Source organism: Protobothrops mucrosquamatus, unplaced genomic scaffold (assembly GCF_001527695.2).
Source record: "Protobothrops mucrosquamatus isolate PMUCROS unplaced genomic scaffold, P.Mucros_1.0 scaffold_270, whole genome shotgun sequence".
Taxonomy (NCBI): Eukaryota; Metazoa; Chordata; class Lepidosauria; order Squamata; family Viperidae; genus Protobothrops; species Protobothrops mucrosquamatus.
In genome coordinates, this window is record NW_015386346.1 from 44,027 (window position 1) to 61,402 (window position 17,376).

Genomic DNA, 17,376 nt, shown 5'->3' on the forward strand with positions numbered 1-17,376 from the left:
GCTGAAAAAAAGCCCTGATTCTGGGAGTTGAAAGCCATCCACCTTAAAATGGCCAAGTTTGAAAAAGACTGCTCTAAGCTTACCAGATCTGGGCTGCAAAAAGATGCAAGGCCACTAGATGGTGCCAAATGTAATTTGCTGCCCTCTAGTGGTTTTTTTTCTTTTGCAGGGCTAGAGCTGGTAACCTTAGTATGGTATACACCTTAATATATGGTAATATGTAGATATATAAACATAAACCATATATTAGGGAATATGCCTATTACTGTATGTGCCTGTGTACATTAACACAGTTGCATACAGTCATCTAGGCTAAGATCTATTGGGGTTTTCCTAATAGATCTTAGCCTATATTGCTCTATGTGTCTGTGTATCTTAACACAGACACATAGAGCAATATAGGCTAAAATCTATTAGGAAAAACCTTTTCAATATGATTTTAAAATTATTATTCTCCATCTACATTATTAGAAGCCTTGATATTAATCATAATAGAGCAACGGGAGGCCCAAGGGGTGCAGAACAGGCACAGAAGAAGGAAACGTGCTTCAAAACCCTTAAATCGAGTTAAAAAGGCCTATGATGGCTTCAGTGCTAATGCTATCGGAGAGAAAGCAGTTCCCTCCAGCGGACAAGGCAGGAATAGCAGCCACACAAGGAAATAATCCTTACCCCAAAGAGGGCAAAAAAGTCATGCTTTCCCAACATATCGCAAACTGTGTTGGTCATTTTGTGGGCAAAGTCATCAGAATGCAGCATTACGTCGCCCTAGCACTCTGTCAGTCAAAGAGGCCCCAAAGGCCAGGCTTTCCCTAGAAAGAAAGGATGACGTCGTCCTCTTTGGGGATGATGTCATTGGAATCAAGCATTCTATGACTTTGCACCAAAAGTGAGCAAGACAGCCTTTTCTATCTTGGAAGGACTGACTTTTTTGCCCTCTTTGGGTAAGGAAAGACTAAGGCCTGAGGTTTGACCAATTTTGGGATTAGAATAGAGTTAGGTCGACGTAAGGCTGCATTCTGAGGACTTTCCCCACAAAATAGCCAATGTTGTCTTTCTCATCTTGGGAAAGCCTGACTTTTTTGCCCTCTTTGGGGCAAGGTTTTTCCTTGTGTCGCTGCTATTCCGGTCTTGACCACAGGAGGGCACTGTTTTCTGTCCTTTAGCATTGCAGTCATCATAGGCCTTTTATGTCAGTTTAAGGCTTTTGAAGCAGGTTTCCTTCTTCTGTGCCTGTGTTGCAGCCCCTGCGCCTCTTGCTGCGGTATTAATATTAATAACGAGGCTTCTAATAATAATAATAATATTCCAAACGGGGCCTCTCCAGCGCTGCTTGCCAGGCATCAGGGCTGGCATGGCCCAAGTCTGCCCGCTCTCTCGTGGCGCCCTTGGAGACCCGCTTCTGCTCCCAGAGTCTGGGACCCGCCCGCAGCCCCACCCCGCTCACCTCCCCGACAGGCCCCGCAACTTCAACAAAGTCTGCACTTCAACTCCCAGAATTCTTCTGCCCGCCCGCCCGCTCTAGCCGCCCCCTCCCGCCGCTCCTCTACGCGCGCCTGCGCGCCCTCTGCTGGCCGAGGAGGCGTGGCCCACTCCGGGCTCCGCTCGTCGAGCCTGGCCACAGCGGAGCCCAGGGAGGACGCCGGAGAGGCGCGTCGCCCTGCCGGCTTCCGTAGGCGCGCTCGGGCCGGGGCCCGCCGGAAGGAAGGAAGGCAGGAAGGAAGCGCGCGGCCGGGAAGGGGCCGCTCTCGGCGGGAGCCTCCCTGCTCGGGGCGGCCATGCTCCCGGACTGCCTCCTCTTCGAGATCTTCCGCCACCTGCGGCCGCCGGACCTGCTGGCCGCGGGGCGGGTGTGCCGGCAGTGGCGCCGCGTGGCCCGCGACGAGGTGCTCTGGAAGCGGCTCTTCTACCGGCACTACGGCGTCGCCCGCCACGTCCCGCGGCACCCAGGTGGGCGGGGGACCACCGCCGAAGCCCCGCCCCACACCGGGAGGGAGGGCGGGAGGGAGGGGGCCGGGGGAGCCGGCGGGGGCAAAGGGACCGAAATCCCGCGAGGGGAGGGGGCGGCCGGGGGGGGGTCGCGGCGAGCGTTTGCCCGCCCTGCCTTTGCTGCCGGCCGGGCCAGCGCAAGGCGGCCTCGGGACCCGCCTTGGGGGGCTGCGTGAACCGGCCTCCTTTTCCGCTCCAGCCGCCGCCTCCTGGTTCGGGGAGTTCCGTCGGCTCTGCGACGCCGTCCCCCGCCTGGAGGTGCAGAGCCTGCGGGAGCACGCGGAGCCGGTGCTGCACCTCAGTTTCTCCCACAGCGGCCTCCGCTTCGCCTCCTGCTCCAAGGACTGCACGGTCAAGGTCGGGGGGACGCCCCACTCCGGGGGGTGGGGGGCGGGTCCCACGAAGCCCGGGGGGGGGAAAGTAGTTGTGGCTGTGCCAGACCGGTTGGGAAGGCAGTGTTGTTAGGTCTCTCTGGTGATGCAGCTGAAGGTTGCTGGGCAAGGCCCCAAAAGCCCCGGTTTGTGTGTGGGGGGGTCTGGGCCGGGGTCCTTGGAGCCACCCACCCACCCGACGGCCCTGGCCCTTCTCCTCCCTGGCTGCAGATCTGGAACAATGATCGCCAGATCTCACTGCTGCATAGCACCAGCATGAAGAAATACAACTGGAGCTACACTCAGTTCTCCCAGTTCAACGCAGACGACTCTCTCCTCTTGGTGTCCGGAGTCTTTATGGGCCCCCGGAGCTCCTTGTCTGGGGAGATCGCAGTCATCGGCCTGGGTAAGGAGACCTGCAGGGCGCCCAGCGAGACCTTGGAGAGCCCAGACGCCCCCCAGGCCAGAGCCAGCGAGCAGCTGCGGAGGACGACTGGATGGGGCCGGGTAGCCGTCAAGAGGCTCCTTCCTGGGGGCCCTCTGGGGGATCCCAGGTGCTGCTGCTGCGTAGGGAGAGACGGGCGGAGGGTCTCCTGTCCCTCCGGATCGAGAACCCCTCCTCTCCCTGGAGCAAGGAGACCTTTTCAGCCGCTGCCGTTCTTCTTTTAGAGAACTTCGAACTCCTCTCCCGCGTCCGCAACAAGCCCTACGACGTGTTTGGCTGCTGGCTGAACGAGACCAACCTGATTTCCAGCAACCTGCACCGGATCGGGTTCCTCACTTCCTGTTCCGTGTTGTGGCTGAACAATGCCTTCCAGGTGAACTGAGGCTGTCCCCTGGGGTCACGGGGGGGGGGGGGAAGCTCCAGCCTCAGCTGCCTGACTCTGCTTGCTTCTTCACTCGTAGGGCGTCGAGTCTGAGAACGTCAACGTGGTGAAACGGCTCTTCAAAATCCAGAACCTGAACGCCAGCACCGTCCGGACAGTGATGGTGGTGGACTGCAGCCGCTACAGCTCTGCTGAGGAGCTGACGAGTCCCGGAGAGCAGGGGGGAGAGGAGAGCCCTGCTTCTCCCTGCCAGGAGTGCCCCCCCGAGGAGACGGAGGAGAGGGTCCAGCCGAGGCGTTTCCCAGCGGCTGAAGGGGAGGCGGGGACTGAAGATGGGTTGGACCGCTTCCTGAGTGACGTCATGGCGGGACGCGTCCGGCCAATCATGACGGAGATGGAGATGGAGACGAAAGTGGCCCGACTCCTGGCCCGGAACCGCACGAAGCCCCCGGAGCCCAACCTGCTCTCCCTGCAGGGTGGGAACAAGAAATACTTGGTCTTCAGCACCGGCTGCCTCACCTACTCACCTCACCAGATTGGTAAGGGACCTGGGTGGAAGAAATGGCGGCTGAAGGGCTGTTGCAGACTGTGAAACCTCAAACGCTCAGGGATTGTCGACCAGGGCCTGGGGATGAGCAACGGGAAGAGCTTTGCCGAGATGTCTGGCTGCCTCCCTTTGGAGGCCCGATGCCTGGCGAGGTTGTCCAATACTCTCGGTCCGGGCGGAGGCGTCCAAAGAGGTTTGGTATCACCCTGTGAGACACGGGCGAGCTGGCAAGTTGCCTCCTCCCTCCTCGTTTTCCCTCAAGGAATTAAGCAGATCCTTCCCCATCAAATGACCACCGCCGGGCCTGTTCTGGGGGAAGAGAGGAATTCGGACAGATTTTTCGATTCGCTGGATCACGTCATTGATATTCACGGGCATATCATTGGCATGGGCCTCTCCCCAGACCACAGGTAGGCAACACTGCCAATGATGATGGGCTGGGTTGGAGAACGGGTGATACGATGGTGGTGGTGGGGGCTAGGCGACTACAGGCTTGTGTAGGGACCGGTGGAGGGCTGGCTGTGTTGCAGACTCACCCTCCACGAGGCCAGCGGAACCGCCCCCCTCTCTCTCTGCCCTCTCCAGGTACTTGTACGTCAACAGCCGCGCTTGGCCCGAGGGCTGCGTCATTTCCGATCCTTTGCAGCCGCCCCCCATCGCCGAGGAGATTGAGCTGCGTGTGCTGGACCTCAAGACCATGAAGGAGGCCAAGCGGGCATTGCGGGCACACCGGGCCTTCACCCCCAGCGAAGAGTTTAACTTCATTTTTCTTGATGTCAGCAGGGACTTCGTGGCCAGGTGAGCCTGGCCCTGCCCAGCGAAGGCTCCTTAGCAAAGGGGGCAGCCCAGATGTTTATGAGGCTTCCAGGTCCCGTTGCGCCTCTTGGAGGGATAGCCCCTTGAGGCATTGTGCAGTGGGCGGCCGTCATGTACCTAGAGCTTCTCTTCTGGCTTTGGCTGATGGTCACCCACGTGTCTCCTCCTCCCATGCAGTGGGGCGGAGGATCGCCACGGATACATCTGGGACCGGCACTACGACATCTGCTTAGCCAAGCTGCGGCACGACGACGTGGTGAACTCGGTGGCCTTCAGCCCTGTGGAGCAGGAGCTCCTCCTGACAGCCTGTGCGGACAGCACCATTAAAGTGTGGCGTTCTCCCTGCGCCGTGCGGGTCCTTCACACAGAGAAGCCCCGGCTTCGTGGACGTCTCTTCTCCTGGGCCACGAAGCAGAGAACGTGAGCCGGGCAGGGCTTGCTTCAGGCCGTGTGTGTGTGTGTGTCATCCCCTGCGACTCTGGCCTGGCCCACTGACCTTCACTGCTTGGGTGAGGCCTGGAAGAATTGCCATTTGAGGACGCAGCTGCAGGCTGGTGGGTGCTGTCCAAGGTCCTTTTGGAGGAGACCACCTGCTTGCAGGCTGGCATAGTTCTGTAGGATGCTGCCACCCCGATGTGGCTTCTGGGCTTTGGACAGCCACGAATGGAGCCAGGAAACCTGTGCTGGTCCTGCTGAGTCTCTGCTCGGCAGGGAGGTAAGAGAAAAAGCAGGTGAGAAACACAGCTGGCCACTTCAGTGCCTCTGCTCTGGTTGACCCGGGTGGCAGGGAGGCTGGCTCTGAAAATGTTTGGACCTGCAGCCTGCCAGGCCCTGGACGGAGCACGTGTGCCCTCCAGCTCTGGGAGTTCTTTCACGTTCCCTGTAAAACATTTTCTTTTGGGGAGGGGGAATATAAGCTGCGAAGGACGACTGGTGTTTCTTTTCTGAAGCAGAAAGAAAAATGTTTGTGTGGCTGCTCAAGAATGTGCACTTTGAGGGGGTGGGCAGCTTCAATGCCCCGCCAACCTTGGCCACCCAGTGCGGCCTGGCTTGGTCTTAATAAACTTTGCTTGACTTGCTCTTGCATTGAGCATCTTTGTCATCCACGAGCGCCCCCTTAGGTCCCCCCCCCCAGTGGCCATGAACGAGGCCCACTTCTGTGGCGGATGTGAGGCAGCAGATGGCAAGGGAACGGAGGCCCTGGGGTTGCTCTCCAGTGGGATGATCCTTGGGCTGTGGGGCAAACCTTCCTTGGCTTGCCGCCAGGCAACCCAGCTTTCAGAGGAGCCTAGCCCCCCCCACCCCAAAGAAGAGCAAAACGGGGCTCGCCTCTACAATGTTTTATTCAGCGTCCTCGTTTGCCCAGACAAGAGCATTTCAGCAGGACAATCAAAATCTGCCCTGATAGCCTCAAACCTCCTGGGAGACCTTGCTTCTCCTCAGAGTAGCCCCCCCCCCTCGCCAGTGGAGGAGAGAGAGGAGCGATTTCCCAGGGCTCTTTTGTTGCGAGCTCCAGTGGAAGCCCCCCCCCCCGCCGCCAGCGCACCTCTGCTCATGAACCGTCCCTTCTCAACCTCTGCTGGAGCGTCTTCCCTGGCAGCTGCCGGGCCTCCATGCCCAGAGAACCTGATCAGGTGGGGAGGGGGGGATTGCCTGGCAGTGCAAGCAGGCTGGCCAGGAGCAGGTCAGCTGTCAGCAGCCTCTGAAAGTCCCCTCCACGGGCTCTGCCAGACTGCCCAGAACAGCTGCTGGACCTTCCTTTGGGTGTCCAGCCACTCGGTTCCCTTTCTGGCCTAGCCAGCAGCCACCCCCTCCCAATCCACCAACAGCAATCCAGGGCAGGGGAGGAGCCCCCGAGCGTGTTGGGGCCACCAGGAAAGGCCTCTCCTTCAGGACCCACCTGGCTTTCAAAGCCACCTCCCCGTGGCCAGGGGGTAGTCCAAGGCTAAGAGAAGGTCCGCCAGGCCCTCGTTGCCCAGGAGGCCACACAGTCCCGTGCTCCGAGGGCCCAGCGGGCAAGGCGTTAAAGGCCCGTGAGGTCTACAATGGCTTTAATGAAGATGGTGTCGTCACGCACGTAGGAGTTCTTGGACTCCATCTTGGCGATGGGGCAGAAGAGCGGGCAGCCGCTGGCAATGTTCATATCGCTGATGGGCCGCTGGAAGGAGGAGGAGGTGACGTCGGGCCGGAAGGCGTCAATGACGTGTTCGCGGTTGTTCTGGTCCAGAAGCATCAGGGTGACCTACGGGGGAGACAGGAAGCCTGGCCATAGCCTCCCAAATCTCTGGGCCCCTCTTGACCTGTGCCCTTGCGAAACCCCAGAGGGTGCCAAGGCATCTGGCTCACTCACTGGGGCAGGAAAGGCTGCTCTGTGAAGCCAAGGACCCCCTCCAAGCGCGCTCTCCCCCCTTCTGCAGGCCCAGCTGCCTCTTCCCCCCTTGGGCCCGCCACGGCCCTACCTTCTGGTTGAAAGGCCACCGCAGCAGGGGGTCGTTGGGCCCTTTCATCACCACGAAGAAGAGAGACAGGTGGGTGCCCCGCCCGGTGCCATCCCCATTGAGGTAGATCCGCAGGCACATCTTGTAGCCGTACTTGCTGGTGTAGAAGGCTGGCCAAGCAGTGCAGAAGGACGGAAGTAGGAGACGGTTGGGGAGGAAGCCGTGGGGGACACTGGCACAGCTTCCTTCAGCTTGCCCTGCCCTCCGGACTGCACCGCCCCCTCCCCCTGGATGTTCCCAGCAGTGGCTTTCCCTACCTGAGGAGAAGATGGCCGGAGAGCGCCCCGCGACTGCCTCCTGCCGCTTCCTGGCGAAGTCTGCAATCTTCCAGATGAAGACGCCGTCATAGGAGGCCGCCTCCATCTCCTGGATGGTGTGCTCCATCTCGGCCAGGGCCAGGTCCTTCATGGCAATGCTCCTCTCCAGCTGCCGCACCTGGGCCAGGAGGGCACAACACGCGCTCACAGTGACAGTCGAGAGCCTTGCGGGGGGGGGGGGGGGCGTGAAAAGCCCTGTGGTCCCAAAGTGCTGAAGCTGAATCCAGGCACAGGGAACCATGCCACCACCACCACCCTTCCCCTTCTGCTTCCCCCAGGCCAGGACGTGGGACTGGAGCTGCGGAAGACACCAAGCCCCACTCTGAACGCACCCCCCCTGCACCTCTCGCACCTGGGCCGTCCCACCAGGGAGCCACGAACCCCCGTCCCACCTTGGTGCTCAGGGCCTCGATCTTCTCCTGGTCAAGCCGATGCTGCCGGCTGGCGGCTTCGGCCACGAGCGACACCTTTTCTACCTCCCGGTTCAGCACACACACGATGTTCTCGAAAGTGACCGTCTTCCTCTCCAGGGCCTCGCACTTTCCCAGGAGTCCCAAGGAGCCGGGCAGCTCTGCCTCTGGGGCCAGGGGCCTGCCCCCCGCCAGGGCACAGCCGGCCTCCGCCGAGAGGCAGTCCAGCAGGGGCTCCAGCTTGCTGGACGCAGAGCCCAAGCTCAACACGAAGCTCAGCAGCATGTAGAGGTGCTCGCCCAGGTGGCTCCTCTCGTGCTCGGGAAGCTTCTCGTTCTCCATCTGTGAAGGAGCCCAGAAGGAGCAGGCGGGTCAGGCGGAGCAAGACGGCTCTGTGGGGTTGGGCTGGGGGGGGGGACGCCAAGGGCTGGGCCAGGACACAGGGACATGCTGTCCAAGGGGCACCAGAGGGGCTGCTCTAGGGCCAGCCTCCCCCCAAAATTGGTTTTGGGCCTCCTCCTCCGCTCTGAAGCCCAAAGCAGCCATACCAGGTGGGTGCAGCCGACCGGCTGGAATCTGCAGGGGGCTCGGCATTTGCTGCAGCTCTTGACGTGGTCCAGAAACTGCAGAAGAGAGAGAGAAGCTTCAAAAGGAGGAGGGGGAGGAGGCACATTCCCCTCACCCACCGGAAGGCCCTGTTTCTGCCCCACCTTGGCCGGGACTTCCCTGACCGTAATGCGAGGGGTGACGGGGGACCATCCCAAAAGCAACGGCCGGTTGCCTTCTTTACTCCAGAGCCTGACCCGACACCAGGCAACCTCCTGGCGTCCTCTGCCGGTGGAGGGAGGGGGCCGCTCGGGTTGGCCAAGGTCACTGCCCTGTCCGGCCACGGGGGAGAAAGGTGCGTGGCCCATGGGCACTTCTGGGGCGGTTCCTCAGAAGACTTGGGGGCCTTGTTGGGGCGCTAAAGCCAAGGGCTTTGAGCACTGCTGACCTTCTCCCGTGGGATCTTCTTTCCGCAGCCCTCACAGGCCAGAGGAAATTTGGGGCACACTGCCTCGTGGGCCTAGAAAACAAAAGCTGCAGGTTAGCCCACGTTCTGCCCCACTTCTCCGAGGACAGTGCTGGCCTTCCACAGCTGGCACTTGGGGGCCTGGCTGGAAGGAAGGAAGGCAGAGCTGTAAACTGCCTAGGGAAAAGGCAGCACCTCTGGGGTGCTTTTGAGTGTTGCTGCAACAACAGGCCTGGGGGGCTCCTTGGCCTTGGGGGAGGGCGGGGGGGGGGTGTAGCTCGGGCCTGTACCTTGTTTTCGGAGAAGTGGAAAAGAGCTTGGCAATATTTGCATCTGAGGCTCCTCTCGGGACACTCCTGCTCGGCGTGCTGCTCCTTCTCGCCCAGCCTGACCAGGCCCTGGCACGCCGGACAGGCCACCAGCAGGGCCGGGCAGCTCCCCTCGTGGCAGCTCTGCAGCGAAAGGTCCGGGCACTTAGCCCAGCCAGCAGCCGAAGGAAGGCCCTCGCCACCCAGGCCCCCCTCCGGAGCTCAGCTCAGGAAAGCAGGGGGGCCCTTCCGCATGGCTGCCCTTGAAGGGAGGGAGGGGCCGCTGAGCCTGGAAATTCACCCCAGAGGGAGGCAGCAAGCCCCACTGTGCTGACTCTGCGCCCAGAGAACGTCTGTAATCGACTGATGGCTATGGAGAGGATCTGTTGGAGGCCACACAGCTTGTTCTCGCTGGCTCTTATTTATTTTCCAATTAGCTCAATAATTTGTTGTGTTTGTAAAACCAACATACTGGGAGGGAGGCCAGGGATGAGGTATGCCCATTGCTGTTTCGGATGGGAACCCTGCAGGTTTGGCGGTGAAGCATGCACCCGGCTATTGTGAAGAGGTGGGTGGTCCTCTGCGTATTCCGGCAGGGCTAATTTATTAAGAACCTTCCAAAGAACCGGACCCAAACTGTGTGTGTGTGTGTGTCCTGCCTGGCTGGGATACTCCAGCTTCCCACTGAAGTCAAAACTGTCCTGAAAGCCAATTTGCACCCCGTTAGGGCCTGCAACCTGGAATTCTTGATCTCCAGTTCAGATCTTGGGAAGGCCCTTCTCTGAGAGATAGTAACTACATCCAGCCGAGCCAGAAAGCTGCACATCTGGAAGCAGAGAAGCAACTAAGGCTCTCTGTGGCCAGAGTCTTCAAGGGTTGAAAATAGCAGGGAAGCACTTTCGCTTTCCAGAGCCAAGTCTGCACTGTCGCCCCACCCCAAAGAGAAAGTAAAACCAGCGCCAGAAGGCAGCCGGCGGTCAATGGTGGGGGCAGCTTCTTCTCTTTGCTGGTGTCGGATGACAGGGAGGAGAGCCGCTGTTCTCCTGGCGCTGCCAGCAGGCCCCTTCCCCTGGGGTTGAATAACGAGCAAGTATTTTAGGGACTTTCCAGAGGGTGTCACTGCAGGCTTCCGCCAGGGACTTTCCAAGCTGGAAGCTCTGACATTCAAAGCACGCAGCCCATCCCAGCTGCAGACCCAGCAAGACAGGCGCCTAACTGAGCCAGTCCAGGCAGATTTAGCCTCCGGTTCTCCATGGGAAGGGGGGCAGGAGAAGGCTTTGCCCATCCACAGCTCCACGGTCTCCACTGTGCCACGTGGTTCAAGGCAGAGAGGAGGGGGGGGTGATACGAGGGGCCTCTCTTCAGGGAGAGATGGTGGGGTTCAGTCTTTGGCCTTCCCCTCTCCACAGAATTCATCCCAGGCCTTCCCAGGCGCCGCCTCCTCAGAGCCAGGGCTGCCTCCACACAGACTCTGGACCTGAGCACTGAGGGGGGGGAAGAAACCCCCTCTTGGGGAGGACAAGGACAAGCAGCAAACACCAAGGTCACGCGGAAGGCACTCTCCGGCCCCAGAGCACAGGGGACGGGGTGCCCCAAGTTCCCATGGAGCAGGGGGTGGTGCCCCCGGGTAGGTCCTGCTCGATGCCACTACCCCACATACAGGTCTCGTAAAAGCCCCCAACCCTCCAGAGACAAGGAAGGGCCAATCCCCCGCCCTTTTTCCATCGACACCCCCCCACCGCTCAGACAGAGGAAGGGGCTGCTTGAGGCTTCCTGCTGGGATCTTTACCTCATATTCTTTTATGGTCCCTTTCCACGTGCAACCTTGGTGGGGACAGATGGCCGGGAGACTCTCCACTTCCCGCCGAGCTGCATTATCTGGGAAAGCCTCAAAGGGCAAAAAAGGAAGGGTTAAGTGCAAAGGTGCTGAGAAGGAATGGAAAAGGCTGGCCCACCAACCCCGCACCAACAGCTTGTCTGGGGGAGTTGGCCACAGGAGGCCCCTGAGGTCCAAGCCAGCCCAAATGGAAAGTTTTGCCGGGAGGGGGCAAGGCGGGGGTGCTCCCCCAACTGACTAGCTGGCTGGACTGAAACCCTTCTTGACCCTACGGCAGAGGGAGGGAGGAGTGGCTCCCGCTCTCTTGGCGCCCCTTCTCCACGCCTGTCCCCGTGACCGGCCGGTTGTGACCCCGGCCAGTTGTGACCGCGGCCTCAGAATGCAAATAATTTGCGTTCAGTGCCTCAATGGAAAGCCTTCGGAAGAGGAATCGGAGGGAGGGGGGGCTATCCCTTCACTTCAAGGCCCCCATCTCACCCAGCTGAACTGGCCCTGGGCTGCCTGGAAGAACAGCAGGACAAAACTCCACTCGAGGGGCTGAACTTACCACCCCGGTTTCCAAGATCGAGGCACCTTCTTCGTACAACCCCTCTTGAAGGCAGGCTGCGCACTTCTGGGGCCCTGAGCTGGCAGGGAAGAGGAAGACCGTGAGAACCCAGGGACCTTCTGGCGACACCCCCAAGCCAACTGGGCAGGCCTTTCCCCAGCAAGACGAGCCACCTCAGCAAGGAACGGAGGTGCATTTTGCCCTGACATCATTCGGCGTGTCTCTGTTGTTTGGCTCCAACTGATTGCACAGCTGTGAGCCACCCTCACGAGGGAGAATGGTTTATAGACTGGAAGGCCCACCCTTCCTTTTCAGTCATGCCACCCTGTCTGATCCTGAGGCGTACACCTAATGCCCTCCAGGTTGCAACTCCTGAAGCAACAGGAATAATCCCCAAACTGGCAGGTGTCAGGTTGCCTATCCTGAGTATCATTAAGCAGCTGCTGTTTGGCTACCTGGCTGACCTGCTTTCTTCCTTCCTTTCTGCAGAGGGATGGAGGTGGGGAGTTAATGAAAAAAGTGTAGCAATTTCTTTCCAGGATGAGAATTTGGTTTGGAACTAAGCAGGCGGAACTGCATGTGGGGCGATCCTAAGAGATCTTTCCCACCTGGAAAATGTCAAGAGCCCAAGCCGGCTGAGCCATCACCCAAGGAAGGAATCTGTTCCCCTCGGGCTCTTGATAAGGAGTAAGGAATTTGGGGAGAGGGCAATCTTTGCAAACAAAGCTAGTCCTCATGGGAGAGCATTTGAAACCCAACACACTTTCTCCATCAGCAAAGGATAGGTGAGTGATGCTCAGCAAAGCAAACCAAAGACACCTTAGAATTTTCTTCAAGCAATAGGAGCAGTAGCGATGACCACACTGGGCTTGAAACGGCCGCCGCAAAATGTTCCGGCACTCTGAACACAAGTACTTGCCCACCAGTTCAGTGCCCAGAATCTCCTTGGGGAACCCTGGCTGATTTATTTCCAAAGAGCCAGGAGGGGTTGCGTTGGCCGATGCCATGTGAACCAGCCTGTTCGAGTGGCCTTCACAACCCTGGAAGGAAAAACAACTCCACGTTAAAAACCGCTTTCTCTTAGGAGTTAACATCAAAGTAACCTTCTGGTGTGACTTTAGGACCCCAAGTGGGCAGAGGGTGGTTCCAAAGGGCAGCCGCAGCCCCAGCCCCACTGGCTCAAGCAGCTCAGCCCTCTGCTAGGCTGGCATCCGTCACCCACGGCAGCTTGCGAGCAGGTCCCCAGGCTGGGATAGCGAGGTAACCTGCCACTGTGCCTGGAGGATTGCAGCAGCGGCAATGGCGGGTCGGCTAAGGCTTGCTTAACCCACCCACCTCTTAGAAGCTGTTGCCCCGTTCTGTACCCCGAGGACCCTCACTCAAAGCAGCAAGAGGCGGGTTTCTCCTCTCCCGCAAAAGTGGCCATCAAAGCCCCCAACTGATCTCATCCCCAACCCTCAACTTTCTGGGCATCCCCTCCCCCTTTTAAGGGGCTTCTCTGCTGCGGGCAGAAACGGTTTCCTGCACGAGCCGGGTCCCCCGGCCATTTCTCCTCTCGCCCTGGCTGACACCTCCGCGCCTTCCCTCCGTCTCAAGGCCGAGCCCAAAGCCGAGCGAAGCGGAGCCTCGGCGGGAAGGAGGAGGCAGCCCCGCAGGCTTCGCCCGGCCGGGACAGCCGCTTCTTCGTGCCGCAAAGGGAGGGCAGAGGGCTCGGGAGCTGCCCGGCGACGGGGGCTTCGGAAGGGCCAACCTTGCCCCCACCTACCTACGGCCGGAGTCGTGACCGGGGACCGGACGGCACCTTTCCGCGCTTCTACCGCCTCAAGCCCCGAAAGGCGCGGCCGGAGGAGCCGCAGCCAGTGGTGGGCCGGGCGGGGGGGCAGCGCATCTGGGGGGCCCGTCGGGGAACCATCCGCAGCGGGCACTGGGACATCCGCCCCCCCCACGGCCATCCCCCGCCCGCGGCTCCCGGCGCCTCCTTCGGGCGGGCGGGCGGGCAGGGGGGAGGAGCTGCGGCCTCGGGCGTGACGGCTCTGGAAAGCCCCTGGAAGGCCTCCGGGCGCCGGGAGCCACGTGCCGCCCCGCGGGGCCCTCCGAGCCAGGGCGGGGGACGCCGCAGGACCGAGGGGCGCCGGGGAGGCAGAAGCGGGCACGGCCGGCGCCCCTCCGCCGCGGAGGGAGAGAGGGAGGGAGGGCCCGCCAGACCCCCGCCCGCCCCGGGAAGGCCGCCCCCCGCGGAGAAGCCCGTTGCGCCCCCCCCGGCGGTGCCCCCCCCGCACTCACCCGGAGCAGCGTCCGGCCACCCAAACGCCGACCGGAAGTTCCCGTAAGCCCCGCCCAACGCTTCCGCCATTTGCCTTCCTCCGTGCGCCGCCGACTCGGAAGCCCCGCCCCCGGTTGCTATTGGCGCGGGGGCGTGGCGGCGGCGAACTTGTCCGACGCGCGCGAAGGCGCTCCTGACTCCGCGTCCCTCGGCGAGGGTGGTGGTGGTGCCGGCGGCGCTCCGGGGGCGGCATCGGCTGCCTCCGCTGGAAGAGCCTCCAGTTCGCCTCGGTTCCCAGAGGGGAGCGGCCGTTTTCCGTCCAAGGGACGCGCGGTTGTTCGCGACGGTCAAGCGGCAGGGCCATCTGCCTTCTGGGGGCTGCGGCTTAAATCGCGGCTTTGGGAGGCCCCCTGAGAGAACAGAGCCGAGTTGCCGAGGGGGCGCTTGGCTCTCCTCCTGGGACGCCGTCCTTGTCCGATCCCTGCAGGGACGGTCCGCCGAGTGGTGGCGGGAGATGACAGGCAGCGCATCCGCCCGAAGAAGCGAAGCTTCCCTGAAAAACTGGATTCGCGTCGAAGATTAAGAAATTGACCGGCCAGACAGACGCCTTCTGCGCATGCTCCCGATTAGGAGTCTGCGGTCCATCACCACTTTCTGCACCTCCCACTTAAGAGGAGGGGGAACCTCGTTCCAGCCAATCGTACGGCAGAGCATCATGGACGGCCTGAGACGCAACCTATAACGGAGGGGCTTCTGGGAGAGTTCTCAGGGTCAGTCTTGCAGAAAACTCTCCCTTCTCTCAGCCAATCCTAGGACGGGGAACTTTGATCGACAAAAGAGCTGATCTATTAAAGGACTTCAAAACAGACGGTGTGGAGGCGTGACAGTTATTGTGACGTCGTGAGTCCCCACCGAGGGGCTGTCTTGTTCGTCAGCCTATCGCGTTGAAGTTTCGTTCGTGAGTGGCAGCGGCAGAGCCCAATGGGGGGTGCACCTCGCTCCGCCCTCGAGAGGGAAGGACGGGATGAGGGAGGGAACGGGGAGAGGGACGGCCTATTGCGGAGGTTGAGCAGCGAAGAGGCGGCGGCAGGAACCAGAGACGCCATGGCGGAGAGCGACTGGGACACGGTAACGGTGCTGCGCAAGAAGGGCCCCAGCGCGGCCCAGGCCAAATCGAAGCAGGTGAGGGGTAGGCAGGAGCGCGCGTGCGCACCCTTTTCAATCCCCGCCCATCTCCCGGTGGGAGGAGTGCCTGCGCAGAGCCCACGTCAATCTATCGGGAGGCACGCCCACCGAGCCCTTATTTGCATGGGCTCCGCTCGCGGGGGCTGACCGGGCGGGATCGGCCTGCGGGGGGGGAGGGGGGGGCTTCCCGGCGGAGGCGCTGCCGCCCTGGGACAGGAGCCTCGCCTCGCTCGACCCTTGCTCCGGGCCGGAGAGCCGCGGCCCCGCCCCCGGTGCGCAGGCCGCCCCTGCCGGCCAGGGAAGGGAAGGGAAGGGAAGGCGCCTGGCGGAGTCTCGGAGGGGCCGGCCGGTAACGCTCCCGTTGCTCCTCAGGCGGTGCTGACGGCTCAGAGGCGAGGCGAAGACGTGGAGACCTCCAAAAAGTGTAGGTGTCGCCGGCGGGCGAGCGGGCCGCTCCGGCTCCTTCCCGGGAGGGGGGCGGGCAGGCCGGCCGGCCGGCGCCCCTCCGAGCCCCGGCCGCTTCCCCAACCGCCGCCGCCGCCGCTGCTCCTTCCCCCGCAGGGGCCGCAGGGCAGAACAAGCAGCACTCGATCACCAAGAACACGGCCAAGCTGGACCGGGAGACCGAGGAGCTGCACCACGACCGGGTCCCGCTGGAGGTGGGCAAGGTGATCCAGCAGGGCCGGCAGGGCAAGGGGCTGACCCAAAAGGACCTGGCCACGGTAAGCGGCCGGGGGGGGGCCGGGGGGCCGGGTGAGGAGGAGGGAGTCCCCCCCGCGTCTGCCCGTGCATCTGCCCCGCTCTCCCTCTGCAGAAAATCAACGAGAAGCCCCAGGTCATCGCCGACTACGAGTCCGGGAAGGCCATCCCCAACAACCAGGTGCTGGGCAAGATCGAGAGGGCCATCGGTGAGTCCCAGCCTTCTGGCGTGTGGGTAGCCGAGCTGCGGCCCAAATGCCCGGTTCGTGCCCGTCTTGGCATCGGCACGGGGTGCCCGCCACCCATTGCGGGGCAGAGGCTCCCCAGGGCCTCCCCATAGGCGGCCAGGGGCAGCTGCTGGGGGGGGGGGCGCAGCGTGGCTCCCCGACTGAGTCTCTTCCTGCCCCTTTGCTCTTTCCCAGGCCTTAAGCTCCGTGGGCGGGACATTGGCAGGCCCCTCGAGCCGGGCCCCAAAGGGAAGTGAGGACAAAGCCTCGAAATCAGTTTGCCCCGACTGATCTCGCCTGGCCGCTCGCTCTCTAGCACGGCCAGGGCATCTCTGCCAGGCTGAAGCCTCCAGAGTCTCCACCCTGTTGTGAATCAACGAACCGCTCACCGCCGACGTTCCTGCCTTCCTTTTTCAAAGTATCCAAATCCTAATAAAGCATCTGAATCTGCCAGGGGCAAGAGAGAAAGTTGTTGTCGTCATCCTTGGGGTGCCCAAAGGGCCGGCCGGGGCTTCTTGGAAGGGGGTGGGGAGCAAGGCTTGGCTCTCAGTGGGGAGGGCGGAAAGCAGTCAGTGGCTCTCGTGGTTGCCTCGTGGCCCTTCACGCCGGCAGCTGTTCTTTAAAGACTTTTGTAGATTTTTTCCCCAACTGATAAGTTTTGAGGAAAAAAGCCCAAGCCTCTTTTCAATAAAGTGCTGCGCTGGGGGCTCACCTGCAAACACATCCCCATCACTCGCCCACCAGCCTCTTTCCAGCATGGGTGCCGCCAAAGGCTTTTGGGGGGGGGGGGTTAAGCTATTTGTGGCCCTTGAAAGCAACAATCATCTGAGTAAGGAGGATGGCAATCCAATGGGTTCATACAAGAGATTAAACCAGTGTTCTTGGGTGCGATACTCCTATGGGGAGTGGGTTTATTTTAACTTTCTCGTTGAAATGCTTTTTGAGTAGCCATAGACTGAACATGCCAACCTTCGTGAACAATCTGGCTATCTCTGATTCAACCCAAGTCTCGAGGATGCCCCCTTGGAGTCCGAAGGGACGGCTCCGGTTGCCTCTCCAGAGGAACAGAGGCCGCTGCAAGGCCGGATGGGGCTGGCAGGGGCCGACCTAGGATGCTGCTGGGTTAGGAGCCATCCGGGGTAGGATAATTCTGTCCTGGAAGCCAAGGGGAGAGACAGGCTGGCCTTAGCTGGTAGCCAAGGGAACGGGGAGAAGCCGCGCAGGCTGCCTCGAGGGAGGAGACAGCTGGAAGGAGAGGGTCTGCTCGGAGGATCAAAAGGAAGCTCCCACCCAGCCGCCGATTCCCGTTAAAGGCAGCCTGGCTGGAGAGCAGAGGGCCACACAATGTGCCCACCCCCCAGCCCCTTACGTCTCGAAAGGCGATGTTGTCAAAACCCTGCCCGTTGCCGTGCTCCTCCTCCTCCTCCATCCTCTCCTGACTCCCTCTCCTCTTCCACAGGCAACAGGTGGCCGCAAGCAGCAGCAGCAGCAGCAGGACGGTGCTCACCACACCAGCCACCACT

The 17,376-nt window shown here is 61.2% G+C and overlaps 3 protein-coding genes across 3 annotated transcripts; 2 read left to right on the top strand and 1 right to left on the bottom strand.

Moving 5' to 3' along the window:
- Positions 1-255: 255 nt before the first annotated feature.
- On the top strand, positions 256-5,005 carry FBXW5 (F-box and WD repeat domain containing 5). Its single transcript, XM_015831658.2, has 9 exons — positions 256-267; positions 1,677-1,950; positions 2,189-2,346; positions 2,592-2,766; positions 3,030-3,178; positions 3,267-3,726; positions 3,997-4,144; positions 4,320-4,532; positions 4,728-5,005. The coding sequence occupies exons 1-9, from the start codon at positions 256-258 to the stop codon at positions 4,972-4,974; spliced, it is 1,836 nt and encodes a 611-aa protein (XP_015687144.2). The 3' UTR covers positions 4,975-5,005.
- A 1,568-nt stretch (positions 5,006-6,573) lies between these two features.
- On the bottom strand, positions 6,574-12,486 carry TRAF2 (TNF receptor associated factor 2). Its single transcript, XM_015831659.1, has 11 exons — positions 12,299-12,486; positions 11,480-11,558; positions 10,885-10,983; positions 9,078-9,239; positions 8,770-8,841; positions 8,324-8,398; positions 8,026-8,117; positions 7,758-7,956; positions 7,306-7,483; positions 7,010-7,158; positions 6,574-6,792 (listed from the first exon to the last, which is right to left on the bottom strand). The coding sequence occupies exons 1-11, from the start codon at positions 12,484-12,486 to the stop codon at positions 6,574-6,576; spliced, it is 1,512 nt and encodes a 503-aa protein (XP_015687145.1).
- A 2,272-nt stretch (positions 12,487-14,758) lies between these two features.
- EDF1 (endothelial differentiation related factor 1) lies at positions 14,759-16,319 on the top strand. The gene is made up of 5 exons (XM_015831660.1): positions 14,759-14,924; positions 15,300-15,351; positions 15,489-15,649; positions 15,742-15,835; positions 16,049-16,319. Exons 1-5 carry the CDS (start codon positions 14,847-14,849, stop codon positions 16,108-16,110), a joined length of 447 nt encoding a protein of 148 aa, XP_015687146.1. The 5' UTR covers positions 14,759-14,846; the 3' UTR covers positions 16,111-16,319.
- Positions 16,320-17,376: the final 1,057 nt, after the last annotated feature.

What these genes read in the sequence shown, in the direction of transcription:
- FBXW5 (XM_015831658.2), top strand. An exon ending in GATCGCAGTCATCGGCCTGG is followed by an intron (nt 2,767 to 3,029) that starts GTAAGGAGACCT and finishes TTCTTCTTTTAG; the next exon opens with AGAACTTCGAACTCCTCTCC. An exon ending in GGCCTCTCCCCAGACCACAG is followed by an intron (nt 4,145 to 4,319) that starts GTAGGCAACACT and finishes TGCCCTCTCCAG; the next exon opens with GTACTTGTACGTCAACAGCC.
- TRAF2 (XM_015831659.1), bottom strand. Translation starts at nt 12,486, where the DNA reads ATGGCATCGGCCAACGCAACCCCTCCTGGCTCTTTGGAAATAAATCAG. An exon ending in CGGTCGGCTGCACCCACCTG is followed by an intron (nt 8,118 to 8,323) that starts GTATGGCTGCTT and finishes GCTCCTTCACAG; the next exon opens with ATGGAGAACGAGAAGCTTCC. An exon ending in TCGAGGCCCTGAGCACCAAG is followed by an intron (nt 7,484 to 7,757) that starts GTGGGACGGGGG and finishes CTCCTGGCCCAG; the next exon opens with GTGCGGCAGCTGGAGAGGAG.
- EDF1 (XM_015831660.1), top strand. Translation starts at nt 14,847, where the DNA reads ATGGCGGAGAGCGACTGGGACACGGTAACGGTGCTGCGCAAGAAGGGC. An exon ending in CCCAGGCCAAATCGAAGCAG is followed by an intron (nt 14,925 to 15,299) that starts GTGAGGGGTAGG and finishes GTTGCTCCTCAG; the next exon opens with GCGGTGCTGACGGCTCAGAG. An exon ending in CAAGATCGAGAGGGCCATCG is followed by an intron (nt 15,836 to 16,048) that starts GTGAGTCCCAGC and finishes GCTCTTTCCCAG; the next exon opens with GCCTTAAGCTCCGTGGGCGG.